This window comes from Eretmochelys imbricata, chromosome 1 (assembly GCF_965152235.1).
Source record: "Eretmochelys imbricata isolate rEreImb1 chromosome 1, rEreImb1.hap1, whole genome shotgun sequence".
Lineage (NCBI taxonomy): Eukaryota > Metazoa > Chordata > Testudines > Cheloniidae > Eretmochelys > Eretmochelys imbricata.
In genome coordinates this window covers 119,539,275-119,566,728 of record NC_135572.1, presented here as the reverse complement: position 1 = coordinate 119,566,728, position 27,454 = coordinate 119,539,275, and the positions used below count along the sequence as shown (strand labels likewise).

Genomic DNA, 27,454 nt, shown 5'->3' with positions numbered 1-27,454 from the left:
ATTACATTTAGAACACATCCACCACATTAGTAATTCTACCATAGAAGTTAACGCTGATGTACAATAAACTTTGTGTAAGACAAGTTTGTAATTTTTCCTAGCCAGTGCTGCAGGTCTCATCTGAAGACGAGTGTATGGGTCACTGACATGATTGATGCTAAGAGACCCAGTAACTGGGGGAAGAGAATAGCATTGACCATTGTGGGGACTGCAGAAGATGTATAGACAACATTATTTTAATAAACCTTTCTTCTGGAAGAAAGACTTTGTTACACTTGAGTCTAATAAGGCCCCTATGAAAGGGATCTTTTGGGTTGTTGGATTTAGGAATAGCTTTTCCCAATTTATGCATAATCCTAGATTTACTTTTTGCCAAACATTTGATCCACATGTAACAGGATTTCTTCCCTCAATGGACACTAACTATCCAGCTGTCTAGGTAAGGATATACATAAATCCCATTTTCTCAGTTATGCTGCCATTACCGATAGGCATTTCATAAACAGCCTTGGACCTCTAGATGAGCCAAAGATGATGACTATGTACTGAAACATAGTAGGTCCTCTCCTACCATGAAATGAAGAAATTTCCAGTGATATGGTCTTACTGAAATATGAAAATGTGTCTTAAATACAGAGCTTTAAATCAATCCTGAAGGGAAAGAGGAGGAATTATAGAAATTAGAGATAACATACAGAAACTAAAACTTTTTGATGTCTCACATGCAATCCACCAATTCACAGAGCACCACCTTGCCCTCTGATGGTGATGATGCTAAAGTGTCTGACATTCTCCTCTGGAGAAGGTATCCTTTCAGAGTCTGGATCCTATTCTTGTATCTTCACTAATTCTTCCTCTTCTGGTAACAAATCTCTTACCTCTGTAGGACACCTATCAGGACTTAGACCCACCCTCGGATCTGTTCTTTTCGGATCTGATAATTGAATGTTTCCTTGGTACCAAACTGGCAAAGGTCTATCTTTATACATAGAAACATCTTGATAAGGTTAAGAAGATGGCCAGTAAGAGCACAGAAGCCCAGGAGGAATTTGCCAGTCAGGCCAAAGGCCCACATTCGGTTCTGGTGGGAAAAACTTGTCTCTAGATCGGCCCTCCAATTCATATCTTCTCTTAGCCAAGCCCTTTCTCATTTCAGATGCAACTGAAGACAGCACTCTCCTTGGCTGAATAAAGGAGAGCATGAGAGGATGGGGGAGTGCACGCACACACACACACACCAACCAACCCTTTCTTAGAGGCCTAGAAGAGGGTCTTAAACGGTGGGAGCAGAGGAGAGATCTGGTCTTCAACTCTTCCCCAGGCAAGTATTTAGTTGCATCTGTTACAACAAAGTGTCTGATAACTCAATTAAGCAGGTAATGGAACCAGAGCAGGATTTCATAGATGAATCTGTGCCATAACTACTATTTGTTGAGGTGCCATGTCAGTACAGGTTATTGCATCATCCTAAAAAGAAAAGGAGTACTTGTGGCACCTTAGAGACTAACCAATTTATTTGAGCATGAGCTTTCGTGAGCTACAGCTCACTTCATCGGATGAAGCATCTAATGAAGCAGATGATGAAGTGAGCTGTAGCTCACGAAAGCTCATGCTCAAATAAATTGGTTAGTCTCTAAGGTGCCACAAGTACTCCTTTTCTTTTTGCGAATACAGACTAACACGGCTGTTACTCTGAAACCTGCATCATCCTAGTCTACCCCGCTCATTGGTTCCTGAGCTCTTGTACCCAGGATCGGTTCCTGGAAGACCCTCTGGCCAAATGGTCTCTCTCTCGAGGATTGGCTCTTTGCATAGAGACTGACAACAGTGAGAACCCAGAGCTCATGCTCACCATGACAGCTGTGTTCTTTTGTCATGGATTGGCTCTAGAAACAGAGGCCAACACCACAGTAGTTTTAACTCGTTGGCTCCTTTAGTACCAAGTACTGAGGTGGAGGTTTTGTCCTTTCCCCCACACTTGCTTAGAGTGGACACTAGTCTAGGAGACTTGTTCAAATCTTGTACTCTCTTGGTCCTGGATGGTTAGGCTTCCTTATCCATAAATTGTCTTAAGTCTGTTCTGTCTCTCCTTTTCAGCTCATTTGTAAAATTCAAGCAAATCGAGCATTCTGAAGGTGAATGTGCCTCACCTAAGCATGCCAGGCATGTGCATTGAATGCTAGATACACTGCCGGGCATGACATCTTTTAAAACTGGGCTTTTTATTTTTTTGTTTGGCAAAGAATCCTGAAACCAAAAGATTTACAACATAAACTAATGCTAAAATTAACTAATTCTAACTATAAAATTATTAACTAGCTAGCAAGGTGCAAATCCAGGAGCACTTCCTGATCCATTCAGCACGCCACAGTTGGAAAGAACTGAGATGGCTGGAGTGCCACACCCCTTTTATATCTGCACCCCAATTCCATGTTCACAGAGGTTTGAGGGACAGCAGGAGAGGCAAATGAGTGCTCCAATCTGCTAGTTAGAGTTCTGCCATTCAGGAGACACCAGTTGGGGCATTCCCACGAGTGGGAAATGCAGAGGACACTTGAAGAGCTGGGATGGTGGGCGGGAGGGGGATCACACAATCTGCAGATGAACTCACTGAACACACCAGGGCCGTTGCATCCACTCATTCTCTCTGGCTCTGCCACCCACACAATGCCCTCTCTTTTAGGAACTCCCTGAAACACCCCCACCTCTCCTTCATGGCAGAGGCTGTGTCCCTCTGTCCCACACAGGTCCCTCCATATGACTATCCCCATTTCCCCATGCCAGGGTCTGTGCCCCTCCTCCTCACTCAACTCAACTCCCACCCCCTCAGGTTCCTGCTACCCCCTACAATATACTGTATAAAACTCTCTTATAAGAGTCCAGGCTACAGACTCTCTCCCCACACAGCAAGTTATGCTGCCGCTTCTGATTTCTCTGCCTGCGGCATGGGTGAGTCTGGGAGCCCTGATTTTCCTGTGTATCATGCTTTTCCGGTGTTCTGATTTGCACCAACAAAAATTAGGCCTGTGCCCACTGATAACCTAGACTGTTTCCTGAAATTCTGGAAGTAATTATTCTATTAGATGGACACCATTAAGTTGAGGTTAGACCTCACTTCACTCAGCCTATGAGGTTAGACCTCACTTCACTCAGCCTATGAGGTTAGACCTCACTTCACTCAGCCTCACTTCTGCAGCTTGCTTCCACAGGACAGTGGTAAGGCACACAGTTTAGTAAAACTCACCTACAAGCAGGACAAGGAGGTGATCAAGAAGGCAGAAGTCTCTCCCATGGCAGATGCACTAAGGTTTTATTTGATATTGTGCCAAAATGTGTGGGGTTTTTTATTAACATGGAATGTATCTGAATCCAAAGATTTTCCTTAGCTGTAGGGCACAACAGACCTGCATAAAAAAAAGAGTGCCATGATGTAGTTACTGTACCTTTTGGGCTTCTTTCTTCATTAAGCTCCATTCAGGATTTAAGGCAACACAATAAAGAAACTCCTTCAGTGCTTCCTCAGTCCTTCCCAATCCAGAAAGAACTTGTGCTTTCACATAATGACCCTGCATGCAAACAAAAGGTATGTGAAACTGACATTTCCAAAGTGACTGACTGTAACACAAGACCAATGAACACTGCTTTTATTTTCTCAAGACACACTGCATTCTTTCAAATGGAGCAGAAGTTAGAAATAGGATGGGGAGTGGATTGCAATGCTCTGATCTAAAAGAACAAAATGGATGCTTCCATTCCTGTTGTGGCCTTTCCATGGGTTGTAGAGACCAGGAATGGAACACAGCTGTTCCTGAAATTCTTGCACAGCTCCACAGACCCTCTGGATAATGTCAAGTGATTGCATTTGAGCAAACCAATAGGTAATCCTTTTACTTTTGGACAGAGAGTCTGGCACCAGTCAGGGGGTTCAACTCCAGAAAAGGATAGTTGGGAGACCTGCACATAGATCTGAGCCAAGAGTGGGTGGCTTCTGATGCTGCACTTGTTCTACCTATCACTTGCAAAGAGGCATTAGTTTTTCCCCTGATGTACTTCATGGACTGCTTCAAATTTACCATATAACTTGTATTTCTTTCCACAGTGTGTAACCGCCTTCTCCCTCCTCCCAAAAAAGTGCAGCCCTGGGTCACGTCTGAGAATTAGATACATTGTTGAACCAAATTTTAGTTTTAAAAAATTTGAAATAAACCCAGCATTTTCCTCAGAAAAGCACTGCAGCGTGGAGGGCTGGTTGAGCCACTGGAGGGAATTTCAGGAGGCGGAGCATTCCCCTACTGCCAGTGACTGACAGGTCTGGTTCTGTCCCCAAGCATGCCAACGTACCCATTTTAACAGATCAGTGGACCTTAGCATGAAGGACCAATGGATGTACATGCCAAAGCAATTCCATGCACTAGCACAGATTTAAGGTTCCACCACAGACCTCGTTGTTTTATGTAGAATTTAAGCTTTCATTCAAGTTTCTAGCCCTATTGGTTGCCAAAATAGCCTTCCAAAAGCGACCTGAAAAAGTTCTGTCCTCACCACAAAGAGAGACCCTGATACATATTTCTGTCTTTGAAGCTTGAGTGTACCGTACCTTGGGCCAGAGGGGTTTGTTTTGGCAGAGTGCCTCTGCATCATGGAGAGCCTGTTGATAGTTTTTCATGGTTATCCACAGTTCTGCTCGTTGTGCTATTAACGAACATTTGCAGGGAGCTGGAAAACAAAAAAAGAGAAGGTTAAGAACTCCACGAAGTGAAGAATAATCACGTGCAAAACATAATATCCTAGCCTGAACCTGAGTTATCCCAAAAAAATGCTATTGCAATGAAGCATTTTATTTGTATGCTTACCTATTAGAAACAGAAAATTCCTTCTTTTCTTCCTGTAAGCTATGTATATTCCTTTCTCAGCGTGTCACTAATCAATTATTCTCACATATATAAAGTTCACGGCCAGACTCTTAAGAGAGCTTATGAATAGGGCTGGCAGAATTTGATTTTTTTTTCTAATTATGACAATCAATACTGATTCTTATTTAAGATATTTTCTCCTATTTTTAATTATTTCTATTTTTCACAGGTGCTGGGGGGGTCAGGTTGAGGCTGTGGGGGGTTCCCAGCACCAACAGTGGGGCCCATTGACATCAGGGAGGCTGAGGTCTTGGCCCAGAGGAGCAGAGACCTTCTCTTCCCCCCCACCCAGGATGAGTCCTGGCCCTGGAGGCCACCACCCCGCTGCCAAATGGCTCTGTTCCTAGCCAACAGCCATTCTGCAGTGGGGTGGCCTCCTCCAGGGCCTGGGACGACTCCTCCTCGCAGTCCTGGCTGGGGAAGGTAAGGGGTTGTGATGCCAGGCCAGGACTGCAAGTCTTCCCTGCATCTTGTGCCTACAAGGATCCGGTGTCACCAAGCCTGCGGCAGCAGACGGAACCCTCTGCAACCCCACTGTCATGAACCTGCTTGCTCCTGTGACAGCAGAGCTGGAGAGGGCTCCCTGTGCTGCCCCAGGGCTGGTGCCACCCGAACCCCACAGGCTTCCCACTGATTCCGCCGCCCCCCAATCAATTTCAGTGGCTCAGCTGAAATCCACGTTTACCGACATTTATTGACTGAAAGTGAATCCTGCCAAGCTGAATTATGAATACGTAGCAAACAACATCCTCTGACTTTTCACAATTCTGTTGTATGCTTTGATTACCTGTTCCCTGGGGAAAGAGACCTAACGTCAGAAGTGCCAAGCACACTTCTGGGGCAATATGTGGAAAAACTTAAATCTAAATAAACACTGCACACATTCACTGAAAAGTATAAAATGCATAGAGTAAAGGCACCCCAAACTTTATGATCCTGTTTACCACCAGGCTATGTCCCTCCCATCCTCTGTAACCTCCACGTAAAGTAGATACGAGTCTATGATAAAAGTCTTTTAGCTCGCTGACATCTTAAGCCTTGTATACTTTGGTGGCAATTCATTCATGAACCTGATGCACTATAGATTGTAAGCCACTTCAACATCATGGCTTCCCCTCCCCCGCCCCCAAGTTCCCTAAAGACTTGGGTATATAGGGTTTAAGATGCTTAGTCCTACAGCTCTGAGCTAGCACATACCTGTATCTTCCACAGAATGTTTGAACTCTTCACCCTCACACTAAAGCTCTGCACAGCACTTTCCTTACTCCACTGTGTGCCATACGCTCTTTTTCTCCCAGTTACTCTTCCTTTCCTGCCTTTTTAAACACCTTCCCTTTATACCTAGAATGACCTCCATTGTCTCCTCAATATGGACTTTTTCTCTCCTTGCATTTTCACTGCAGAGTTCCCTTCTTGTGTTCTCCCCAGTTACCCAACCTCAAATTTTAAAAACCACTCCATTTCATACCCATTCACAATATGGCTTGTATTTGTTTTAGCCCTTATCCCACTTCCTTACCCTTTTTTTTAATCTTATCTTTATTTTATACATGTTTCCTGGCTCCCCATTTAAAGTTCCATAGCCATTTATGACTCTAGGTAATTCGCCAGGCACATTTCAATTTCTGTGATCATCTAAACACACAGATTGTAAGGAGGTTCGTGTCCATGGCTGCCCAACTTCAAATGCCTTGTAGAAAGATGGGGTGTGAAGAAACAGGGAAGACAACTTATGTAGCTCCTATAACTCTGCAGTGCACTTGAACCCAAGCATGGAGACTGTTCAGTGCTCATGTTTCATTTCTTTGAGAGCATTCTTAATGCATAGTTACGTAGAAATTATCTATGTTTAGCAGAAACAAAGGGCATGTTCTTGATAGAGATATTGCCCTGTACAACAAAAGTAGCATATAGGTGTGCAGTTGATAAACTTTTACAACTCACATAATATACCAGATATGAACTTTGAAAATGCCTGTACACCTCCTTCCATGACAAACTGGACTTAAGTTCTACAGCAAATTTCTACAATTCTGTCACACGCTATACCAGTACACTAGAAATTGAGGATTAAGTATAAAAATACAATCGGAACAGCTGCTGTCGTATTTTGATATTAAATCAGTGCTCATATGCAGCGGATTTCCATATTAGCAGTGTAATCATGCGGCAGAAGCGGTCAGCGGTGAAGCTAGAGGTTCTGGTGATGGAACAAGCAGTTGGGGTTTGGGGAGGTGTGGAAAGCAGTTTGGGATTGTGGGTTAGGCAAGTTGGCTTGATGTTTCTGCTAATGTCATAAATTATCTCTAAGTTTCAGTATCAGTCAAGAATTCAGAGCTATTGTTTCAAACCCTCTATAGGTTCAGGTAGACTACACTGCATCACAGTTCAGTTATAAGCTTGTCTGCAGAATCACAAGAGCATTTTTCCCTTTTAATTAAAGGAAAGCAGTAATTCTGGAACACAGCAGTTCAGGGAAGGTTGAATTCAACAGCAAATTCCCAAATAGCCAAGAACACGAGGACATGAAAATATATGAAAGGAGAAAGGGCTGGTCTTTTTCCTCCAGAAGTAGTACAAAAGTCGAGAGTCAGATCAAGGAAGACAGTGACAAGTTACTTCAGGATTCCTACCTTCCAGTTACTCTGAAATGGGAGGCATGGCCAACCTTATAAGTAATGGTCTATAAATGTTAGGTTGATCAGAAATAAGACTTTCCAGATGGCAAGACCCAAGACTAAGCAATTGGAGTTGTGTATGCACAACTCCAAATGAGCTCACCTGTGCACAAATCTTAGACTGAACTACTTAAATTTGTAATCTGTTATCATTCTCGCACAGCATACTGCATTGAGAGTTTAAATTTACTAACTATACAATTCAAGAATAATAGACAGGTTAAAGTAATTCATGCTGGATCATATCCAGAGCTAACTGTCACCAGGAAGATATATTATCATAGAATAATAGGGTTGGAAGGGACCCCAGGAAGTCATCTAGTCCAACCCCCTGCTCAAAGCAGGACCAATCCCCAACTAAATCATCCTTAAAAGCTTCAAAGGAAGGAGATTCCACCACCTCCCTAGGTAATGCATTCCAGTGCTTCACCACCCTTCTAGCGAAAAAGTTTTTCCTAATATCCAACCTAAACCTCCCCCACTGCAACTTGAGATCATTACTCCTTGTTCCGTCATCTGCTTCCTCCGAGAACAGTCTAGATCCATCCTCTTTGGAACCCCCTTTCAGGTAGTTGAAAGCAGCTATCAAATCCCCCCTCATTCTTCTCTTCCGCAGACTAAACAATCCCAGTTCCCTCAGCCTCTCCCCATAACTCATGTGTTCCAGTCCCCTAATCATTTTTGTTGCCCTCCGCTGGACCCTTTCCAATTTTTCCACATCCTTCTTGTGGTGTGGGGCCCAAAACTGGACACAGTACTCCAGATGAGGCCTCACCAATGTCGAATAGAGGGGAATGATCACGTCCCTTGATCTGCTGGCAATGCCCCTACTTATACATCCCAAAACGCCATTGGCCTTCTTGGCAACAAGGGCACACTGTTGACTCATATCCAGCTTCTCGTCCACTGTAACCCCTAGGTCCTTTTCTGCAGAACTGCTGCCTAGCCATTCGGTCCCTAGTCTGTAGCGGTGCATGGGATTCTTCCGTCCGAAGTGCAGGACTCTGCACTTGTCCCTGTTGAACCTCATCACATTTCTTTTGGCCCAATCCTCTAATTTGTCTAGGTCCCTCTGTATCCTATCCCTACCCTCCAGTGTATCTACCTCTCCTCCCAGTTTAGTGTCATTATGGTATACACTGCTACTGAACTCACTTTATCAGCTTTAATTTAGTGTTGTAGAATAACAGTTTTGGGTAGGGGAGGGAGGAGGGAAACAAAAACAAGAGAGTCACTCCTCAGAGCTAGAGTTTAAACTCAAATTTAGAGAATCCAGGTGGATTATTACATATCTATAAAGTACCTTAACTCCAAGTGATTGCAACCTCCTCGTACACTCATTTATAAGGGAAAATTAGACACAAAGTTACACACTCGGCTCAACAAATGTGGAATTAATGGGTTCCAAGATGCTGAACAGTAAATGATTCAATCTAAGTTTAAAAAAACAAAACTAAAAACCACACCACACTCACACTTTAACACAAGCAAACATAAGGGTCTTTCTTTCAAAGCTCTCAACTATCCAGCCCCACTTTTTACAGTTGGCCAAATGGCCATATTTAAACTTAAACATTTGATATTTCTCTGGTTTATTTTTAACCTGACTTTTACACCGTTTGAGATCACTAAAATTTCTACCCCAAGGGTCTGATGGCATCCTGTTCACGCTTGAACAATAGTATCAAGTTGTTCAGTTAAAGTATTCCATGAGAGCGCCCACCTGAGTTTATTAATGAATTAGCTTCAGCTCTGCTCACATCCCCTTTGAGTTCAATTTGCAGGCATTCATCAGAATGATTTTTACGCACATAAAAAGTGAGTAAAAAGCAAGTTTTGAGTACACGTGTGCCAGCATTCACACCAAAAAGTGTTACACTGTACGTGGGTTAGAACATTGACACAGCATGCAGAATTCCTCAGAGTGCCCTGGCATACAAACAGCTGACTGCAAATACTAAAGATAGGACCTGTACACACATTGTGTACATTCAGGATGATTAAACTTATTCTGCCAATAATGCTTGCAGTAAATAGTTTTTCCAGGTATGTCATAAATATAAAGGGAAGGGTAAACCCCTTTAAAATCTCTCCTGCCCAGAGGAAAAATCCTCTCACCTGTAAAGGGTTAAGAAGCTAAAGGTAACCTCGCTGGCACCTGACCAAAATGACCAATGAGGAGACAAGATACTTTCAAAAGCTGGGAGGAGGGAGAAAAACAAAGGGTCTGTGTCTGTCTGTGTGATGCTTTTGCTGGAGACAGAACAGGAATGGAGTCTTAGAACTTAGTAAGTAATCTAGCTAGGTATGTGTTAGATTATGATTTCTTTAAATGGCTGAGAAAATAGCTGTGCTGAATAGAATGAATATTCCTGTCTGTGTGTCTCTTTTTGTAACTTAAGGTTTTGCCTAGAGGGATTCTCTATGTTTTGAATCTAATTACCCTGTAAGGTATTCACCATCCTGATTTTACAGAGGTGATTCTTTTCTTTTTACTTCTATTAAAAGTCTTCTTGTAAGGAAACTGGATACTTTTTCATTGTTTTAAGATCCAAGGGTTTGGGTCTGTGGTTACCTATGCAAACTGGTGAGGATTTTTACCAAACCTTCCCCAGGAAGTGGGGTGCAAGGGTTGGGAGGATTTTGGGGGGGAAAGACGTGTCCAAACTCCGTTTTTTCAGGAACCCAGATAAAGTTTGGTGGTGGCAGTGGAAATCCAAGGGCAAAGGGTAAAATTAATTTGTACCTTGAGGAAGTTTTAACCTAAGGTGGTAAAAGTAAGCTTAGGAGGTTTTCATGCAGGTCCCCACATCTGTACCCTAGAGTTCAGAGTGCGGAAGGAACCTTGACATGTATTAGGTGTCAGCCAAGCCATGTGTTGCTCGGAAAGGAAAAATATTTAAAGTTTCTAAAATTCTCAATCCTGCTTAGCTACCATTTCTCCCTGATATATTAGAAGCAGTTTCTTCAAGCCCTCCTCCCAATGCTAAATGGAGTTACACATCCAATCAAAACATAATTAACCCACATGTTCAAAATTTCAGCTTAGGAAACAGGTCTATTTCAAAGTCTCCATAATTGCCTACTGTTTGCCTGAGGACTCCAAGCTGTCAAAGACAACCTGGAACTGTATAAGAATGTCTGGGGTCCTGATCCTTTTTATCTCAGATCTGCCTGACACTTCATGCAGGCTTGATGGCACAAATGAACAGATTTGGCAGAAAGAATTACTACTGATCAAAAGATGGTGATCTCTAGTGCATGGGACACACACACACTAGAATTGGAACACAGACACACACTCGAAGAAGAACTGATACATTACACATACCTGGTTCAGCATACTTAGCAGTTGGTTGGCAAAAGGCAACAATATACAAAACATTTTACCCATGAGCCAGTGGAGTGGTTTTTATTTTAAAAATCTCTCCCCAAAAGATAAATGCATGTTGCATCACCATTCTCATCACAGTTTAGAATTCCAACTAGAACTCCACAGAAAAGTAAGTAAAACAATACAACTCAGACTTACAACCTACATTAAAAATACCTCCTAATCCATATAATTTGGACACTCAGCGTGCTTTTTCTACGTCAATTAATAGGTCTTCCAGATAGCAGATGATGTATATTTAAAACTGCACTGCCATCACCACTAAATCTTGCTAATCACTGAGATAATTAGCCAAGAAACAGTATAAGAGATTCTAAATTCTGCCCAGAAGAAAATCTGACATATCAAGAGGGATTGACTAGTTTCCTCCCCTTACTTTGAGATTACACCTATAAATCTAATGAGGAAGGAAGTAGTCCTGCGTTAGCTCAGCTACATAGTTTACATATAATGTCTGCAGTCTTACCCTCAAAGATTCTAGAATGAACTTTGAACAGTGTTTCTCCCCCCACCCCTTTAAATAAAAAGAAAGCCAGCATCAGAGAGATTCAAAAGCATTCTGGGGTAGACTTAGATTTGCTTAGATTTCCCCCTCCCCTATCAAGTTCCTAATCACCCAGCACTTCTATTGGAAGTATATTGCTCACTCTAGGAATTGTGTGTGTGGAAACCCAGTTTCCCCCTATGTTTTCAGTTCTCAATTTACACTTCTGGACAGGGAGGGTGGTTTCTTTATACATTTGTACAGTGCCTACCATGATGGGACCCTGATTCCCATTGTGGCCTCTAGGTACTACTAGGTTTCAGAGAGCAGCCGTGTTAGTCTGTATCCTCAAAAAGAAAAGGAGTACTTGTGGCACCTTTGAGACTAACAAATTTATTGGAGCATAAACTTTCGTGAGCTACAGCTCACTTCATCGGATGCATCTAGGTACTACTAGAATATTAACTACCTCTCTATGGAGAACAGTGTTTGTACAGAGCTTTGTATACTTGAGTGCTCAGCATAATTTTCAGAGTTCTGTGGATCTGTCAATGTTACACTTTGGTTTAGGGACGCTTCAGCAGTATACCTCCATTTGTATCAATGGATACTAACACAGACTGGGGAATCAGATAGCCTTGGGCCAATTAGAAGTCAGTGAAAAATTAAGAAGAAAAAAACCCCAACAAGCTACTAAAGAACATCTTTTATTGCTAATACATGATCACACTATTTTGGCTATGTAGCCAATAGAGGGAGCAAGTTAGCAAACCCTGTTATGTAAATGTTGACAATCACTGATGCTTATGGGGGAGGGACAGCTCAGTGGTTTGAGCATTGGCCTGCTAAACCCAGGGTTCAACCCTCAAGGGGGCCATTTAGGGTTCTGGGGCAATACTGGGGATTGGTCCTGCTTTGAGCAGGGGGTTGGACTAGATGACCTCCTGAGGTCCCTTCCAACTCTGATATTCTATGAAAGCAAATGAGGCAAACAAGAACCACCATGTTTTCCTGCTCTCATGAAACAGGGCAAGGGAATTTTAATGTTGCTAAACAAAAAAAGGACAAAGCATGCCATGACTGAAGAGTAGAGAAGTTTCCAAGATCATACTTTATCTCAAAAGAGTACAATACAAGCAGGCTTGGCAGTATCTTTCAAGGGAAGCTACTTATTCATTGACTTCCACAAACAGAACACCTGGCATCTCTTGCATAAGGAAGGTGGTTGTTTACAAGGCAATTTCAGTGGTAGAGCTGCATTCCTCAGAAAAAGGTAGCAGTGATGTCTCGGAAGGAAGTGGATGTTTTAATACCATTTCTGTCCACCTCTTCCCCCATTTGAAGTTTACTTAATGGATCCCCTATTTGTAACATCCTGAGGCCTTAATCCAGACTGGGGGCTTAATCATGCTGAGCACTGTAAAGAAATAGCAGCTATCCCTGCCCCAAAAGAGCTCTCAGTCTAGTTGTAAGACTAGACATAAGTGATTTAAAAATCAATTAAAAAGAGGCAGGGAACGTGTGTGTGTGTGTGTGGGGCGGGAGCGGGTGCCCCCCAAAGGTAACAGCAGTCAAGTCAAAATTATATTAGCTAGCTAGCACTTAACTTGATTGGTCCAATACAAATCTTTAAAAATCAAAATGTTATCATTACACATATCTTTAGGCTATCGTTTTAAAGCTTTGCTTTCTTTGTTCTAAGATTATTCCCCCTTTCCTTCCGGGGATGTGGAGGGGTGGAGGTGGGGGAGGGTGGAGATACTTCTAAAAACCTCTCCCTTTTTCTGCAGCTGACTGAACATGTTCTCCAGAAATAATGCCGTACTGCTTTATTCTCTTTTGTATTAAGAGTACTTTATGTATCTGTAAAAAGCCATACCAATAAAATATTAAGTAATGCACACAGATAACGGTGAAATATGCTATTTTCATTTTTATAATTCGAATTCATCTGTATTTTTATAGCATTAGAGTCTTGTTTTCTGTGAAAACTCAAAACATTTGAACACGGAAGTGAAAAAATAAGTGTGTCCCCTGAAATGAACTTTGTACCAAAACTAAACAAAAATAAGATAATTACAAAGTTAGAATTAGTTCAAAACTTTGCACTCCCACTCTACTTTGTCCCTTTTCCCATTATAGCAAGAGAGATTGCAGTTAACATACTAAAAATTAAAAGGTCTTAACCAATGACGTTCTTGTATTATTAGTACATCATGCATCATTTAATTGTACATATTACTCTCACATTTGCCTAGTTTAAAAAAACAAATCAAAAACATTTAGTGTACTGCACAACCAATTCTGTATTTATTCCTCCTCAGCCTTCATCTTCCTTGGACGTTATCTGCTTTGCCACCCACTCCTGTATCTGACCAAGATTCATTTAGGTCCTGATCCTGCAATCTAATCTATACAGACTCCTACAACCAGGTGTAACACTATGGGCTTCAGAGGGACTCTGCAACCATACTAGATCTGCTTGCACATGCCCAAACACAGGATCAGGTCCTTAAACTAAACGCTTTAGAGCAAATTCTCATCTGATATTTTCAGTAAAGTACCTAGTATATTTTAGACCAACACCTGAAATAGTATTAATGCTATTCTGCAACCAAACAGATTCAATTGTTAAAACAGCAACAGAAGTCTGCAAGATTAAAAAAAAAATAATCCAGATGTAAAGAATCCCTACCTCATAAGAATGAGTGGATGAGATCGTCTCTAGGTAAGCACAACTCCCACTTTCATTTTTCTGTGCAGTGCAACAGCTAAAAAGGATCAGGTTTCCGAGTCATGTTTTAAGCAAATTTGATATAGGGCACTTAAGGAGGGACATGAGATTTCCTTTTTAGCTCAAACCCTTTCCAGAAAGGGTATCATTCATTTGAAACATGTGCTAGAGAGAGACACGCACTTCATTTGTTTTTTTTTTAAAAAAAACAAAAAACAAAAATCCCACATAATTTACAGTCATAAGAGTGTTTTCTTCTGTGAGAAATCTCACAAAAGGTCTAAAAATGTGTAATCTGACAAAGGCTATATTGTGTTCTGCAAATTAAACATTACCTTGATTAATTCTTTAAATGGCTGTAAAACATCCTCTACCCCAACAATCAAGTTAGTTTTATTTTTTTGCTAAAGACCATTCCATTTTCAGAAATATTTTCCAACTGGAGCAAAGACAAATCAGACACTTTCTGCACAGAAACCAGGAAGCACTTCAGAGCTAGTCAAATAAATAATAGCCATGTCCTCTTCTCTATCATAGGGAAATGAGGGCAACCTGACCTCCTTCCCCTATTACCTCCAAAAGGGAGAAGACTACCATAACCCTTGTGAACAGCTCAGGAAGTCCAACTTATTAGAGTCCCTCCTCGTTCTTCTGGGCTAGAGAAGGTTGTTGAAATGCATGGCCTTTCAGAAAGGTGGGCAGAAGGGGCAGCCATTATTATTTGCTATTATGTAAGTCAGTACTTAGACTGGAAGCTCTTCATGACAGGAATAATCTTTTCTGCCTTTGTACAGCCCCTAACCCAAGGGGGTCCTGATCTGTGTGTGATGCTATAAAACACTTATGTCATAGTCTTCCCTTAACTAGTAATGAGTTCTGGTAAATTATGTAGAAGCCCCCACTTTTGAACAGGAATTCAGTTGTTTCTTCACTTTTTAGAACCGACTTTCTGGCTTTAGCAAACATGGATCCTTTCTCTAAACCCCTGCAGCCCTCTACTACAGGGTGGGATGCGGATAGCTTCAAAACAGATAACTGTAGTGCCTCATATTCAGAGTTTACGTACACTTTTTCTGAAGCAGGGAGGGGAGCAGACTCCAAGGAAGAAAGATGAGAGTGCAATTATGATGTGAAACTTTGGACATGGCATACAATACTGCTAACATAACTGTCAGTGGAAGTAGGATTGCCCAATTCTAGGACTGCTCTGCTGAACAATTTACCTTTGTCATACTCATCTAGAGTCAGTTTCCCAACCTGGGACTCTCATGGTAAAATCCAGGACTACATTAGCTGTGAATGTGTTCCCTGTTCATACTCCATCTCTATAAAAGTTGCTTCAAATTTGAGGAGAAAGATATGTGAACTCAAAGAAAAAGCACCTAAATATCTCACAAATAGAACCATAATTTCTTGTTTGTAAAAAACCCTGAAACTTTTATGACTTCAAGTCTCAGCCTTTCCAGTTAATTGTTTCTGATATGAAACTTGCTGGTTCTGTTCTAGGTCAGGTTTTGACAGTGAGCTATAAAACCTGGTTGAGTCCAGACCAGCTCCAATAACTGAACTCCACTGTAAAAGTTTACTTTGAAGTTAATGGGAACTCTCAAGTGCTCCACTCCTGACTCCACTCTGTGGAGGGTTCTCTGGGAAGGGGATTTGTGGTTCTTAACCTGTGGCTCAAAACGATAAACAGGTTGAGAACCTGCTATAGCACATATGAGCTCTCATCATAGGCCAGGACCCCATCGTGGTAGGCACTGTACAAACACAGAATAAAGAAACATGCCCACGCCAAAGACCTCAAGTAGATTATAAGTTGCAGGTCCCCTGCTTCACACTTTAGGTGAATGCATCCAAAGAAGTGAGCTGTAGCTCACGAAAGCTTATGCTCTAAAAAATTTGTTAGTCTCTAAGGTGCCACAAGTACGCCTTTTCTTTTTACTTTAGTTGAGAAAATTCTTATGCAGGGCTCCCACCAATACCATTCCACCAAACAGCTGGCTCTTGAGAGTGACCACCCCTCCTGCTACTCCCAGGCAATTAGGGGCACCGCACCACCCTCCTGCAAATTCCACACCTGGAGTCAGAGCAGAGCATCACATCACTGCCACCATCCTTGGAGTAGTCCGAGCGGACTTTCCCCTCCTCCCCCAAGCTCTGTGAACGCTCCCTCATCAATTCAAAAATTTTAGGGAATGTTGCCAGCATCAACGGGCACAAGCCTAGTGAATTTGGTGCAGATTGGAATACTAGAAAAGCTTGAGTTAGTGGAAAAATGGGGGCAGACGGGTCTAGACTTCCTAGTGCTGCATGCCCAGTAATCTCTCTGGGGGCCCACTGCTGCTACCTAATCATATCAGAAACAGCAGTTTAATTTGCTGCATGGGGCAACTGTCTGTAGCCTGGACTCTTACAGAAATGGGAGCCTTCCAGGAGGGTTTTATCAGGGAAGAAGCAGGGACCCAGAGGGCAGTGGAAGGGTGGAGCAGGAAGGCATGAGGGAATGAAGGGACAACATGGTGGAGATGAGGAAGACAATAGCTGGGGGTGGGAGAAGAAATGGTGAGGGGAAAGCAAGGACCTGGGTGGGGAGAGGAGAAAGCAAAGGCCCTGCTGTGAGGAAAGGAGGGAGAATGAGGGCAGAGACCCTGGCATAGGAGACCAAGGGTATAATGGAGAGGAACAGAGAATCTGACTTGAGGGAGAGGCATGCGATTTGCAGGGAGTGTCTGCAATAGAGAGGGATGGGAAGGTGGCTCACAGGGAGCTTGTGGGGGTAATGGAGGGATGCAAAGAGCTCCTGGTATGTGCAGGGAGCTCAGTCTACACAAGCTATAGTGTGTGCAACCCCCTAGAAGAATCATCAATTTGGGATAACAGGAATGGTTCCTGTGAATGCTCACCTCACTGAAAGGACAGGTGCACTGCATCTTTTACAAACATACCCTTTATTTAAAAGGTCAGCCGGTCAAGTGTATTAAACAGGGTGGATTTGATTTAAATCACTAGTCAGGAAGACTCAATTTAATCACGGATTTCTACATAAAAGTGTATTCTTGTTGGTTGTTATAACCTTAATACATATTCTTCAAAATTCAGAGTTAGATGTAGGTTTCATTTTTAGAAGGTACACGCTATACATTTTTAAACAGTGATTTATTTTGAAAACTTTTCAGATTAGTTTTACAGCTATATCAGAAAATGAATGATTGCTTGGTTATTTCATTTACCAAAAGTAATCTAAGCAGGTATTTATGGAGTCACTGAGAGGTGAACTATCTCCAATTCAACAGGTTAATCATTAATATTTGGAGGATTTTCTTGCCATGCTGTATTAGGAGATCACCACCAGACAGACACTTAAATTGTTTTATTTAACTAAAACAACCTTAAGTATTCTCGATTTTTTCTTCTGCAGCAAACATAATATTTTAACAAAACAAGCATATGTCCCTTGCTTCTCACATTTATCTCCAGACTTCTTCTCCTTGTCCAGATCTATTCTGCCCCAACAATCTTCTATTCATTGAACTTCTTGAAACTTTGCACTTTTAGAGAGAGGTAAGGGATTGACTCGGTGTACACAAAGTTGCAGAGGGACAACAGAGCTGAGGTCTGTTATTTCTCACCTTTATAGATTTATTTAAAAACATTTTTGCTATTAACAAACATGTTACTTCTGGAGACACAAATCCAGTCTGAGAACTGAAAAACTAAGCATCTCTGATGGTATCTTCTAGACTGAGCACTGAGTCCTATTGGGTAGACAGAAAGATTAATCTATACAGAAGCCCCTAGAACTTCATAAGATTGGGTCCCTAATCCATGAACTATTGGAACTCATTTACAAAACTTTTCTGAAACATTACATGAATATATTGTCTCATATTACAGAATTATAATCCCTATTCCATGATGAGATAGCTTTGAGCTATAATGTATCTTAATTAAAAACTAATCTTTAGATAGGTTTTTTTTTTTTTTTAATAATTGTTTATCCACCCTGGTATTGAAAATGTGAACAGAGACTACATTTCCTTTTTCTTTGGCAAGCCTCCTTTTAAAATTAGAGACCATTCAATACAAACATTTTTTTTTATTGTTTTCTGCTTCCACATGGTGCTGTACAATGAAGAGTCAGAAGGTTGGGGAAAACAAGAGGAAGAAAGAAATAAGAAAAACATATTAGCAGTATGCAGCTACATCTGAGATAATGTGACAATTCATAAGCTACAACATCTATTACAGACAATTTGTAGCATTAAGGGCTAGCAGGTAGGAAAGCACCAGACAATCTACAGAATCGCTTTTGGCCAGCTTTGTCTCCTGCAACTGTGGAAGTGAGAGAAATGTCGCGTACACTACCCTGACAGTGTTTAACAGGGTCCACAAACAGGATTTTAAAATTGGTTTTCCTTTTGAGAGAAAAATGCTGCTTAATTAAATTTAAGTGTCCTTTATTGTTAAAGCTCTTACTAGAAATGGTTGCTATTACATCCTCAAGTCACTGCACTTTAGACGCAGATAGCATCTAGCTCTGTTGGCCTCGTGTTAGGTAAGGTTCATGCTCATGTTCAGATATGAAGCAACTGTACAGTCTGGGTTCCAGAATGTCAATTATTGTACAAAGTCTAAGGGCCATATGCTGTCTCGAGGTAAACAAAAAGGTCTCATTAACTTCAACAGAAGCTTTGCCACACTTACCTGTGAGCAGAATTTTGCAGTGTTATTTTACAAGACGGGCAATCTGTTCAGAGTTGTATGTGCAACAGGATGAATATGCTGACAATCCTAGTGAGAGGAGGTCTGAACAGCAGTATTGTACACAAGCTCCATCCTGGGAGACCATTAAAAAACTGCAGTTGCCCAGTTGAGCATGGAGAAGGAGATCATATGACTACTGCCACAAAAACTACTGCTGTCTTGTTACCTTTGAGAAGAGTCTATTAGCCTTACTTAGGAAGTGCTCAGAGGTATGATAATTTGTTCTTTTGGCTTGATAGCTTAATGTTTGCTATCAAAAAAGGTTCAGAGGAACTTCTGGCAGCTGAAGGCACCAATTCCCTTTACAGTTTCCCTCCCCTGCCCTCTCCCCAGCCAGTGACTAGTCTGCTCTCACCCTAGAGTTGATCACAGCCCAGATTCCATTAGCTACAAATGAAACTTAAAGCCAACAGTGTGGCGTGGAACAAAGTACATTCCCTCTCAGCCCCCACAAGCACAATGACAATATGAAACAAGACATAACCAAGACAAGGTTATAATCTCTAAAACAGAGCATATTCCAGATACATACATGCAACTCAAACATTCTAGTTTGTTGGCCATCATATATAAAAGAAGGCTACACATATACCTGGAAAACAAGCAAAAACATTTAACTGCTGGACTATATTGCCAGTAATTTTTTAATGTAGCTGCATACAAAGAAAGCTTATATGCCTTATTTAATTCTTATTTTTTTTTATAATAAGATTCTTTAATATAATTCTTCTAATTTTTATTCTCTGCAAGGAAGTTGGATGCAATCTAAGATCACAACTGGGTTTTGTACCTTTCAGTTGCACACCCCTATTCAGTCAACTTCCTTGCTGAGTAACTGCCACCTACTTCATCCAGTAATTGCACAGTTTCTTAAAAATACACAGTAGCTCAGCTTCAAAATAAATTTTTATTTCATTACAGGAGAAGAGTTTCCTGTGTTCCGAGGACACTTCCAAGTCTCTGGAAGATATACAGAAATACTGCATTATTCCTAAATCTAGTCTATCAACAGAGCACTTTCACCTCAGACTCTGGGAAGAGGAGGATGGATTTGTATGGATGCCATGGCAGGGGCCTTGGGCATTGCAGCATCTTGGTCTCTCTCACTCTCTGCCTGTGACACATAATAGTAGAGCTAGTGGAAAAGCTGATATCCCAGATCACATTTTCTTCTTAACTTGTAGTAGTCCATGCTAACTTTTGACAGTTTTCTGGTCATGTTACTCAATACATCTGCCATTCCATTCCTCTATTCTTTGTTTATGCTATCGTCTCACTATTGCTTCAAATGAAACAAATCAGAATGAAGTAGCAGATCAGTATGAGGCAAAGTTAAATTGAACATCGGCTCTTCAATCAGCTTGAATTCTGAGAAACACAAATCAGACAAACATCAACAGGGTTATTTGCCACTTCAGCCACTGGAGTTTAGATCTGCTGCTGTGAAACTCACTGAAGATCCATAACATTCCAGCCTATGGTTCTATAGTTCAACTAGTAGAATACATGCAACTAAAAACTCTTGTAACAGTTTGGGTATACATCACTTTTTAAAAAAATAGTGAGGAAAGTCCAAGATAACTATTAAGTAATCCAGCTACACTCATGCAGTGAGGCAACTGCCTCCAAATCAGAACACATCAGTTACAATACTGATTGTTTTAACAGGGATAGCAACCTTATTTAAGTCCCAATATATATATACACACACACACCACCTGATTAATTTTGGTAGGTAATAGGTCCCAAGAGTGGTCTAAATATTTTATTAATGATGGAATTAGTGGATCAAAGCAAGACTTCACAACAGAGGATCAAAGTTTTTCTACACATAAAAATCCACTTCTGATACTACCCTACATCAAGTCTGTTATTTGTCCTGCTCCACTCCAGCTGTCTGGTTCTTCCCTCCTCTACATTACCATAGATTATTTTGTTGAGCTGTATGTTTGCTTTAAGATGAGACTTTAAAGCGGGAAGAACGGTCTGTTACTTCTCCACAGTTAAGAGGGGGAAGGAGACTAACAGCCAGCTTCTCTGGCCCAATCCATATTGACCGCTAACAGCATCACCTGGAAGAAGTACAAATAGTGACCTCCCCTGTCTTAATGCTTTGACCACCACTTTGAAAAGAGGAGAAGAAAGGGAACATGTTTTCCATAGACAAGTGTCCTCCCTAGATCAAAGACACAGTGGAGGGGGAAGCAATCTTACTCAAGATAGATCAGATTCTCCATTGGTGATGAAGGATCACTGTTTTACTTTATTTTTTTTTTTGTACAGTAGGAGATACATTCACTGGCATACTGTCAGTTGGTGTGGTGCAACAGATTTAATTTACCTTCCTTTTGCCTGCTAATCGAGATTGTGTTTGGTACCATCCCTTCTCCTCCCCTCCCTTATACCTCATCTAAACATTTCATTTTTGCATCTCCAGCTCCACTCCCTTTGAGTTTTTGGTCCTCATTTCACTAACTCATTTTAAAAGAAATTATACTATGTTGCCACAACAAGGTGAGCAGAGTCCACATACTGCCCATTAGAGAGATTGAAATCAATTATTTTGTTCTGAGAGACAATTCAAGATTGTCCTACAAAGTGATTGTAAAGGTGGAGCAGAAAGAAAAATGCAGGATACCCACAATTTTTGTTTAATTTCCCTGCGGAAGATGTTCCACAGAGAATGCCTTGCACGTATACTTTTTGCCTAAATAAAATTATGCACCTGTTTGGATGGAATGGTATGCAGACTCAGATAACCAACAGATACATAGCTCCTCTTTATGGATCAAAACCTGGTTTCATATTTAACAGTGCAAGACATGGAGCTCTTTGCTTTATTTACAAGCCATGTCAACTTTTCCTAAGACAATAATGTAAACATTAAGTTATTTCTAGCAATTAATTCTTGTTGAAAGTGTAACTGTGTACGGCCAAAGGCTCACAGATCTGACCACAAACAAGTTTCTCCCATGCAACTATGAAAGAGTGAAGCAGGAGTTCCAGTATATACTTTACATGATGGACCTTTTCACCACCAGTCTGAAAGGATTTTCTAGACATGCTGCATAATGAGTCATCAACCACAGGCAGATAAGCGTTTCATTTTGAAGTCTGATGCACTGGGTACAAAATCAATAGTGAGACTAAAAATAAGAACTACCAATTTTTATTGCATTTACCAGCATTCATTCTCAAGCTTTCACACTGTGAATCATAACGGTCTCTCTCAAAACACTTTTCATACTATTAGGAATCAAAGACTGCCTCTTCTATTTGCATGAGCCCTCTATAGTAACTACAGCAATTGTAATGGGCTTCAGTGCAATAAGTCACGGATGCAGAACTGAGCACATACCAGGATTTATTCCCACACTAGCAGCCGAACACAAAAAATACCCACAAATGTTCCAAAGAGATCCTCTCAGAAGATACTATCACGGCAGGGACAGCCCTGACTAACAAGCTTCTAGAAGAAAGGCAACAGAAATGGAAGAATTGACTGAAGGAATAGACATGACCCACAGTAACAGGAAAGCATCATTGACCTTTCACAAGCTGAATAATAACCCGAAGAAAGTAGAGCACCACCACAAAAATCACAGTTAATCAGGTGGCACACCAGCTTCTGCTCAACCGGAAAGCTCTGAACAAGCAGCTTACAGTACTAATTGTAGTATTTGTACTAACTGCAAACTAATCTGGAAGAAAATCATTTCAGCCAGCTGTACACAATAAATGAACTCAATGCCGGAACAAGTCACTTGAAGAATGGAAAAGCAGCTGGACTTGACGACATATGCATGGAGCAAATTAAGCACTTTGGCCCTGCAACCATGTATGGGTATTATGCCTTTTTAACAATTGCTCATCAACCTTTAGATTACCCAAATTATGGCGACAAGCCTGTGTAACAGCTCTATTGAATCCAGGAAAGAATGCCTCTGACCCAAAGAATTTCAGGCCAATACCACTTCTATACCACCTTTACAATTGCCTCTCACTTCATATTTAACAAGATCTAATACTTCCAGATTTCGGTAAGACCTGCACTGGCCAAATACTAAACATCCCCCAGCATGCAGAAGAGGGAATCAAGAGAGGGATGATGACAGACGTGGTGTTCTTAGACCTTTCAGTTGCATATGATACAGTCAGCCAACAAAACCTGCTTGCCAAAGTCTACGATATGATGCACGACCACCACCTAGTGCAGCTCATCCGATCTCTTCCGGAGAAGAGACATTTTTACATAGAACTTTGTAAGAAGTGGAGCCGCTTGAGACAACAAAATTGTCTCCCACAGGACAGTGTGCTAGCATCAACTCTCTTCAACATTTTATTTTTATATATATATATTTTGTGACAAAGATCCTCCTCTGCCTTGGTGGGTCCTGCGCTTATTGGCAGATTTGCTTGCCTCAGAGATTCATGGCAGCCCTCAGTCTGGCCACTTTTGCTAGTGGCTCAAAGCTGCCGTTCACTCAGCTAACTGCATCACTGGCCAGCATGGGGAAAGGGAGGAGAACAATCCCCGCAGTCTCTGCTGACCAACCTAGTGGGTCGGGAGATAGGCCAGGGACCTTCCTCTCTGGTGGAACCCAAAATCCAGGTCAACTCCTCCGGTATCAAATAGGGAGTTGAGGGGTATGGGGGGAACCTGGGCCTGCCCTCTACTCTGGGTTCCAGCCCACGGCCCTGTGGATTGCAACGGTCTGCAGTGTCTCTTGTAACAGCGCGACAGCTACAACTCCCTGGGCTACTTCCCCATGGCCTCCTCCCAACACCTTCTTTACCCTCACCACAGGATCTTCCTCCTGAAGCCTGATCATGCTTGTACTCTTAAGTCCTCCTTTCTTACTCCCTGCTCCTTGCACACCCTCCCCTAACTTATAGGAGGTCCTTTTTTATGATGAAGTAGGGGTTGGGTCCCTGGGTTTTCCCTTCCACAGGGACCCCACCTCCTTCCTAATGTTGTTGTACCTTGGATCTTCGGCTTGGTCCCGTTCGAAATTTTCCCTCACGGGGCTGGTCTGCCCAAGTTCTAGAGGACGAGTCTCTATTGCTTCTGCTGGTTCAGAGGCATTAAGGTTGGGGTCTGGCTCAGGTGCTTCTCCCTCCTGGGCGGCCTCCTTTCCAGCTGCCCAGGTCCACCTACCTACGAGAGAGACCCTCTGGCTTTGGGTCAGTATTCGGGTTCCCAAGGCCTTAGCTGCCCTTCTTTCCTTTTTTCTTTTTCTGCCCCGCCTTGAGTGGAGAAAACATCTGGGGAAATTTCAGAGAAAATTGGGGGTTGACAGTTTACCATGGATGCCTCACTAGCTTCAGGGTCCTCCCCTTTCTCCAGTTCCCCTACTGGGAGTAAGTCATCAAATCCTGGGAAGTCGCTCCCTATGAGTGCCGGGTAAGGGAGTTTAGGCACTATACCTGCTGCTTCCTCTGGATTTCAATTTTTACCGGGATGGTGGGGTAATAGCTAACCGTCCCATGGATGCATGTCACCCCTGTGCGTTTCACCTGTAGATAACGGACTATGTTTCACGAGCTTTCCTGAGATGAGCGTGATGGCGCTCCCTGAATCTATCAGTGCTGTGGTCTCTACTCCATTTAAACTCAGTGGCCTGGTATATTTGTGTGGGGTTAGTGCAACCCCCACAATGTAAATTAGGGAGTTTTGCCAGTTGCCTAGGCTACGTTGCATAGACTCCTGGGCATTGGGAAACTGTGCAACTATGTTTCCTCACTCCCCGCAGGTGTAACATCTGTATGGGGCCCTAGGCATTCCCCAGTCTCTTGGTTTAGGCAGTCTAACATCACGATCCTCTTCACCCTCAGTGCTCTGACTTTTAATGGCCTCTGGTGGGCCTTCAGCCCCTCTGTTTTTCCACCTGGGCCTTCTTGGGGGCTCAGTTGCCTGAGCTCTGGGGGTTGGTGCCACTAGTTTAACTCAGGGCGCCTCTTGCTTAGCTGGTTGGGTCAGTTCCCTTGTCCTCCTACGCCTCTCTACCAGGGCAACAACCTCGTTATAGGTGGAGGGGTCGTTCTGACTTACCCAGGCGCGAAGGTCTGGCGGATGTCCTCGCATGTACTGGTCAATGACCAGAACCTCTAGTATCTCTTCTGGACTCCAAGACTCGGTTCGTAACCACTTTTGTGCAAGATGGAGGAGGTCATATAATTGGGACCGTGGGCTTTTGTTTTCCTGGTACCTCCGCTCACAATACCACTGGGCCCACACTGCGATCGTTACCCCAGATCTGGCCAGGATCTCTGCTTTCAGCCAGGGGTAGTCTGCTGCAGCCTCTTCAGACAGATCATAATATGCCTTCTGGACACAGGAATGGAGTGAGGATGCCAGACCAGTGTTCTTGAGGCCAAGCCTCCCGTAGGGCTGTCCTCTCAAAGGCCAGGAGGTATGCCTCTATGTCATCCTCCCGCGTCATATTCTGCAGACAATTGCTGGCCCGTATGATCCGCGTCCCATCATGGCTGCTATTCAGCTCTGTAAGGGCCTTCACCTGGTTTAGCAGTTCCCGCAACATAGCATGGTCTTGAGCGGCCTGGTCTATCAACGGGTGATTGGTCTCTTGCTGCAGCAGCACCGCCTCCTGTTGGGCGGCTGCCTGAACACAGATAGCCTCCTGCTGGGCAGCTGTGGCTTGTATAAGTGCCCACACTACGTCCTCCATTGTGGTGCGGGGTGGGGGGAACAAACAAACAAAAAAAACCCCACACCCCTCTCCCTCTTTTTTTTTTTTTTTTTTAAACACCCTACTTCTGCTCCACTGTGCGCCCGATCCCACTCCTGACACCAGTGTGACAAAGTTCCTCCTCTGCCTTGATGGGTCCTGCGCTTATTGGTGGATTTGCTTGCCTCAGAGATTCACGGCAGCCCTCAGTTTGGCCACTTTTGGTAGTGGCTCAAACCTGCCATTCACTCAGTTAGCCTCATCACTGGCCAGCATAGGGAAAGGAAGAAGAACAATCCCTGAAGTCTCTGCTGATCCACCTAGTGGATCGGGGAACAGGCCAGAGACCTTCCCCTCTGGTGGAACCCACAGTCCAGGTCAACTCCTCCAATATCAAGTAGGGAGTTGAGGGGTATGGGGGGAACCGGGGCCCACCCTCTACTCCAGGTTCCGGCCCAGGGCCCTGTGGATTGCAACTGTCTGCAGAGTCTCTTGTAACAGCTGCATGACAGCTACAACTCCCTGGGCTACTTCCCCATGGCCTCCTCCCAACACCTTCTTTACCCTCACCGCAGGAACTTCCTCCTAAAGCCTGATCACGCTTGTACTCCTCAGTCCTCCAGCAGCACATCCTCTCACTCCCTGCTCCTTGCACATCCGCCCCTAACTGATGGGAGGTCCTGATTAGTCTGCATGCCATAACTGATTCTAGAATGTTCTTAATTGGCTCCAGGTGTCTTAATTAGCTTGCCTGTCTTAACTGGTTCTAGCAGGTTCTTGATTGCTCTAGTACAGCCCCTGCTCTGGGAACTCAGGGAACAGAAAACTGTTCATCCAGTGGTGAGTATATCCGCTTTCTACCAGACTCCTGTACCCATAGGCAGATGATCTATGCATCACATCACAGGAGAAGGACTTTGCAACCGTCTAGAATGGACTATGAGCAACATCTCAATTTACTACAACAAGAATCAGCTTCACACCAACACAAACCAAGATACAGGTGATGGTTTTTCACTTATGCCATCGAGAATCAAAGTGGAAACTAATCACCAACTAGAATGGAATACCACTGACTAATCACCTGAACGCGGTCTACCTGGAGATGACTTTGGACCAAATGCTTTCCTTCAAAGCACATGTAGAGAAGGTGAAAGGGAAAGTTAGCGTCTGCAACAACATTCTTCGAAAGTTGGTCACCTCAGAGCGGGGAGTTAATCCAGCTACTTTGCAAACCACTGCTATTGCTGTGTGCTACTCCATAGCAGAGTATGTATGTCCACTGTGGGAACGATCAATCCACGCTAAAAAACTAAATCCTGTCCTAAATGACAGCTGTCATGTAAAAACAGGATGTCTAAAGCCAAGACCAAAGAATAGCCTGTACTTACTGGCTGGTGTTGCACCACGTGATATCAAGAGGAAGGTAGCAAGCCAAAGAGAAAGATCACAGCAGATGGCATATATTATATGGTCACTCAGGAGTAACCAAATGCCTTTGTTAAGGAAAAGTTAGCACATGTGACTCCATTTTGGTTTGGGGCCCACCATTGTTTAAATGCCAGCACATCATACATCAGGAGGAGTAATCCTTAGATATTGAATCCCTGTGAAAATCCTCCTCCTTGTCTCCAGCCTGCCTTGTCTCCCAGTATCTGGTTTCTGTCAGTCTTTAACTCCCGGTTTCTTGGCCTTGATGTGAGGCCTCCCATCCTGATAATAAAAGTTACTGATGCATGGCTTTAGGACCATGCTGTGTAATTAACATACTGGTATAGCACGAGGAATGCACCAA

General features: G+C 42.7%; 1 protein-coding gene across 1 annotated transcript in view; it reads right to left on the bottom strand.

Moving 5' to 3' along the window:
• The window catches only part of LONRF2 (LON peptidase N-terminal domain and ring finger 2), a 58,105-nt gene that overhangs the window by 18,735 nt on the left and 11,916 nt on the right, over positions 1-27,454 (bottom strand). The window contains exons 2-3 of the mRNA XM_077814530.1: positions 4,598-4,716; positions 3,444-3,566 (exon numbers count right to left, since the gene is read on the bottom strand). Coding sequence (XP_077670656.1) covers positions 3,444-3,566; positions 4,598-4,716 — 242 coding nt within the window. The remainder of the gene's footprint in view (positions 1-3,443; positions 3,567-4,597; positions 4,717-27,454) is intronic.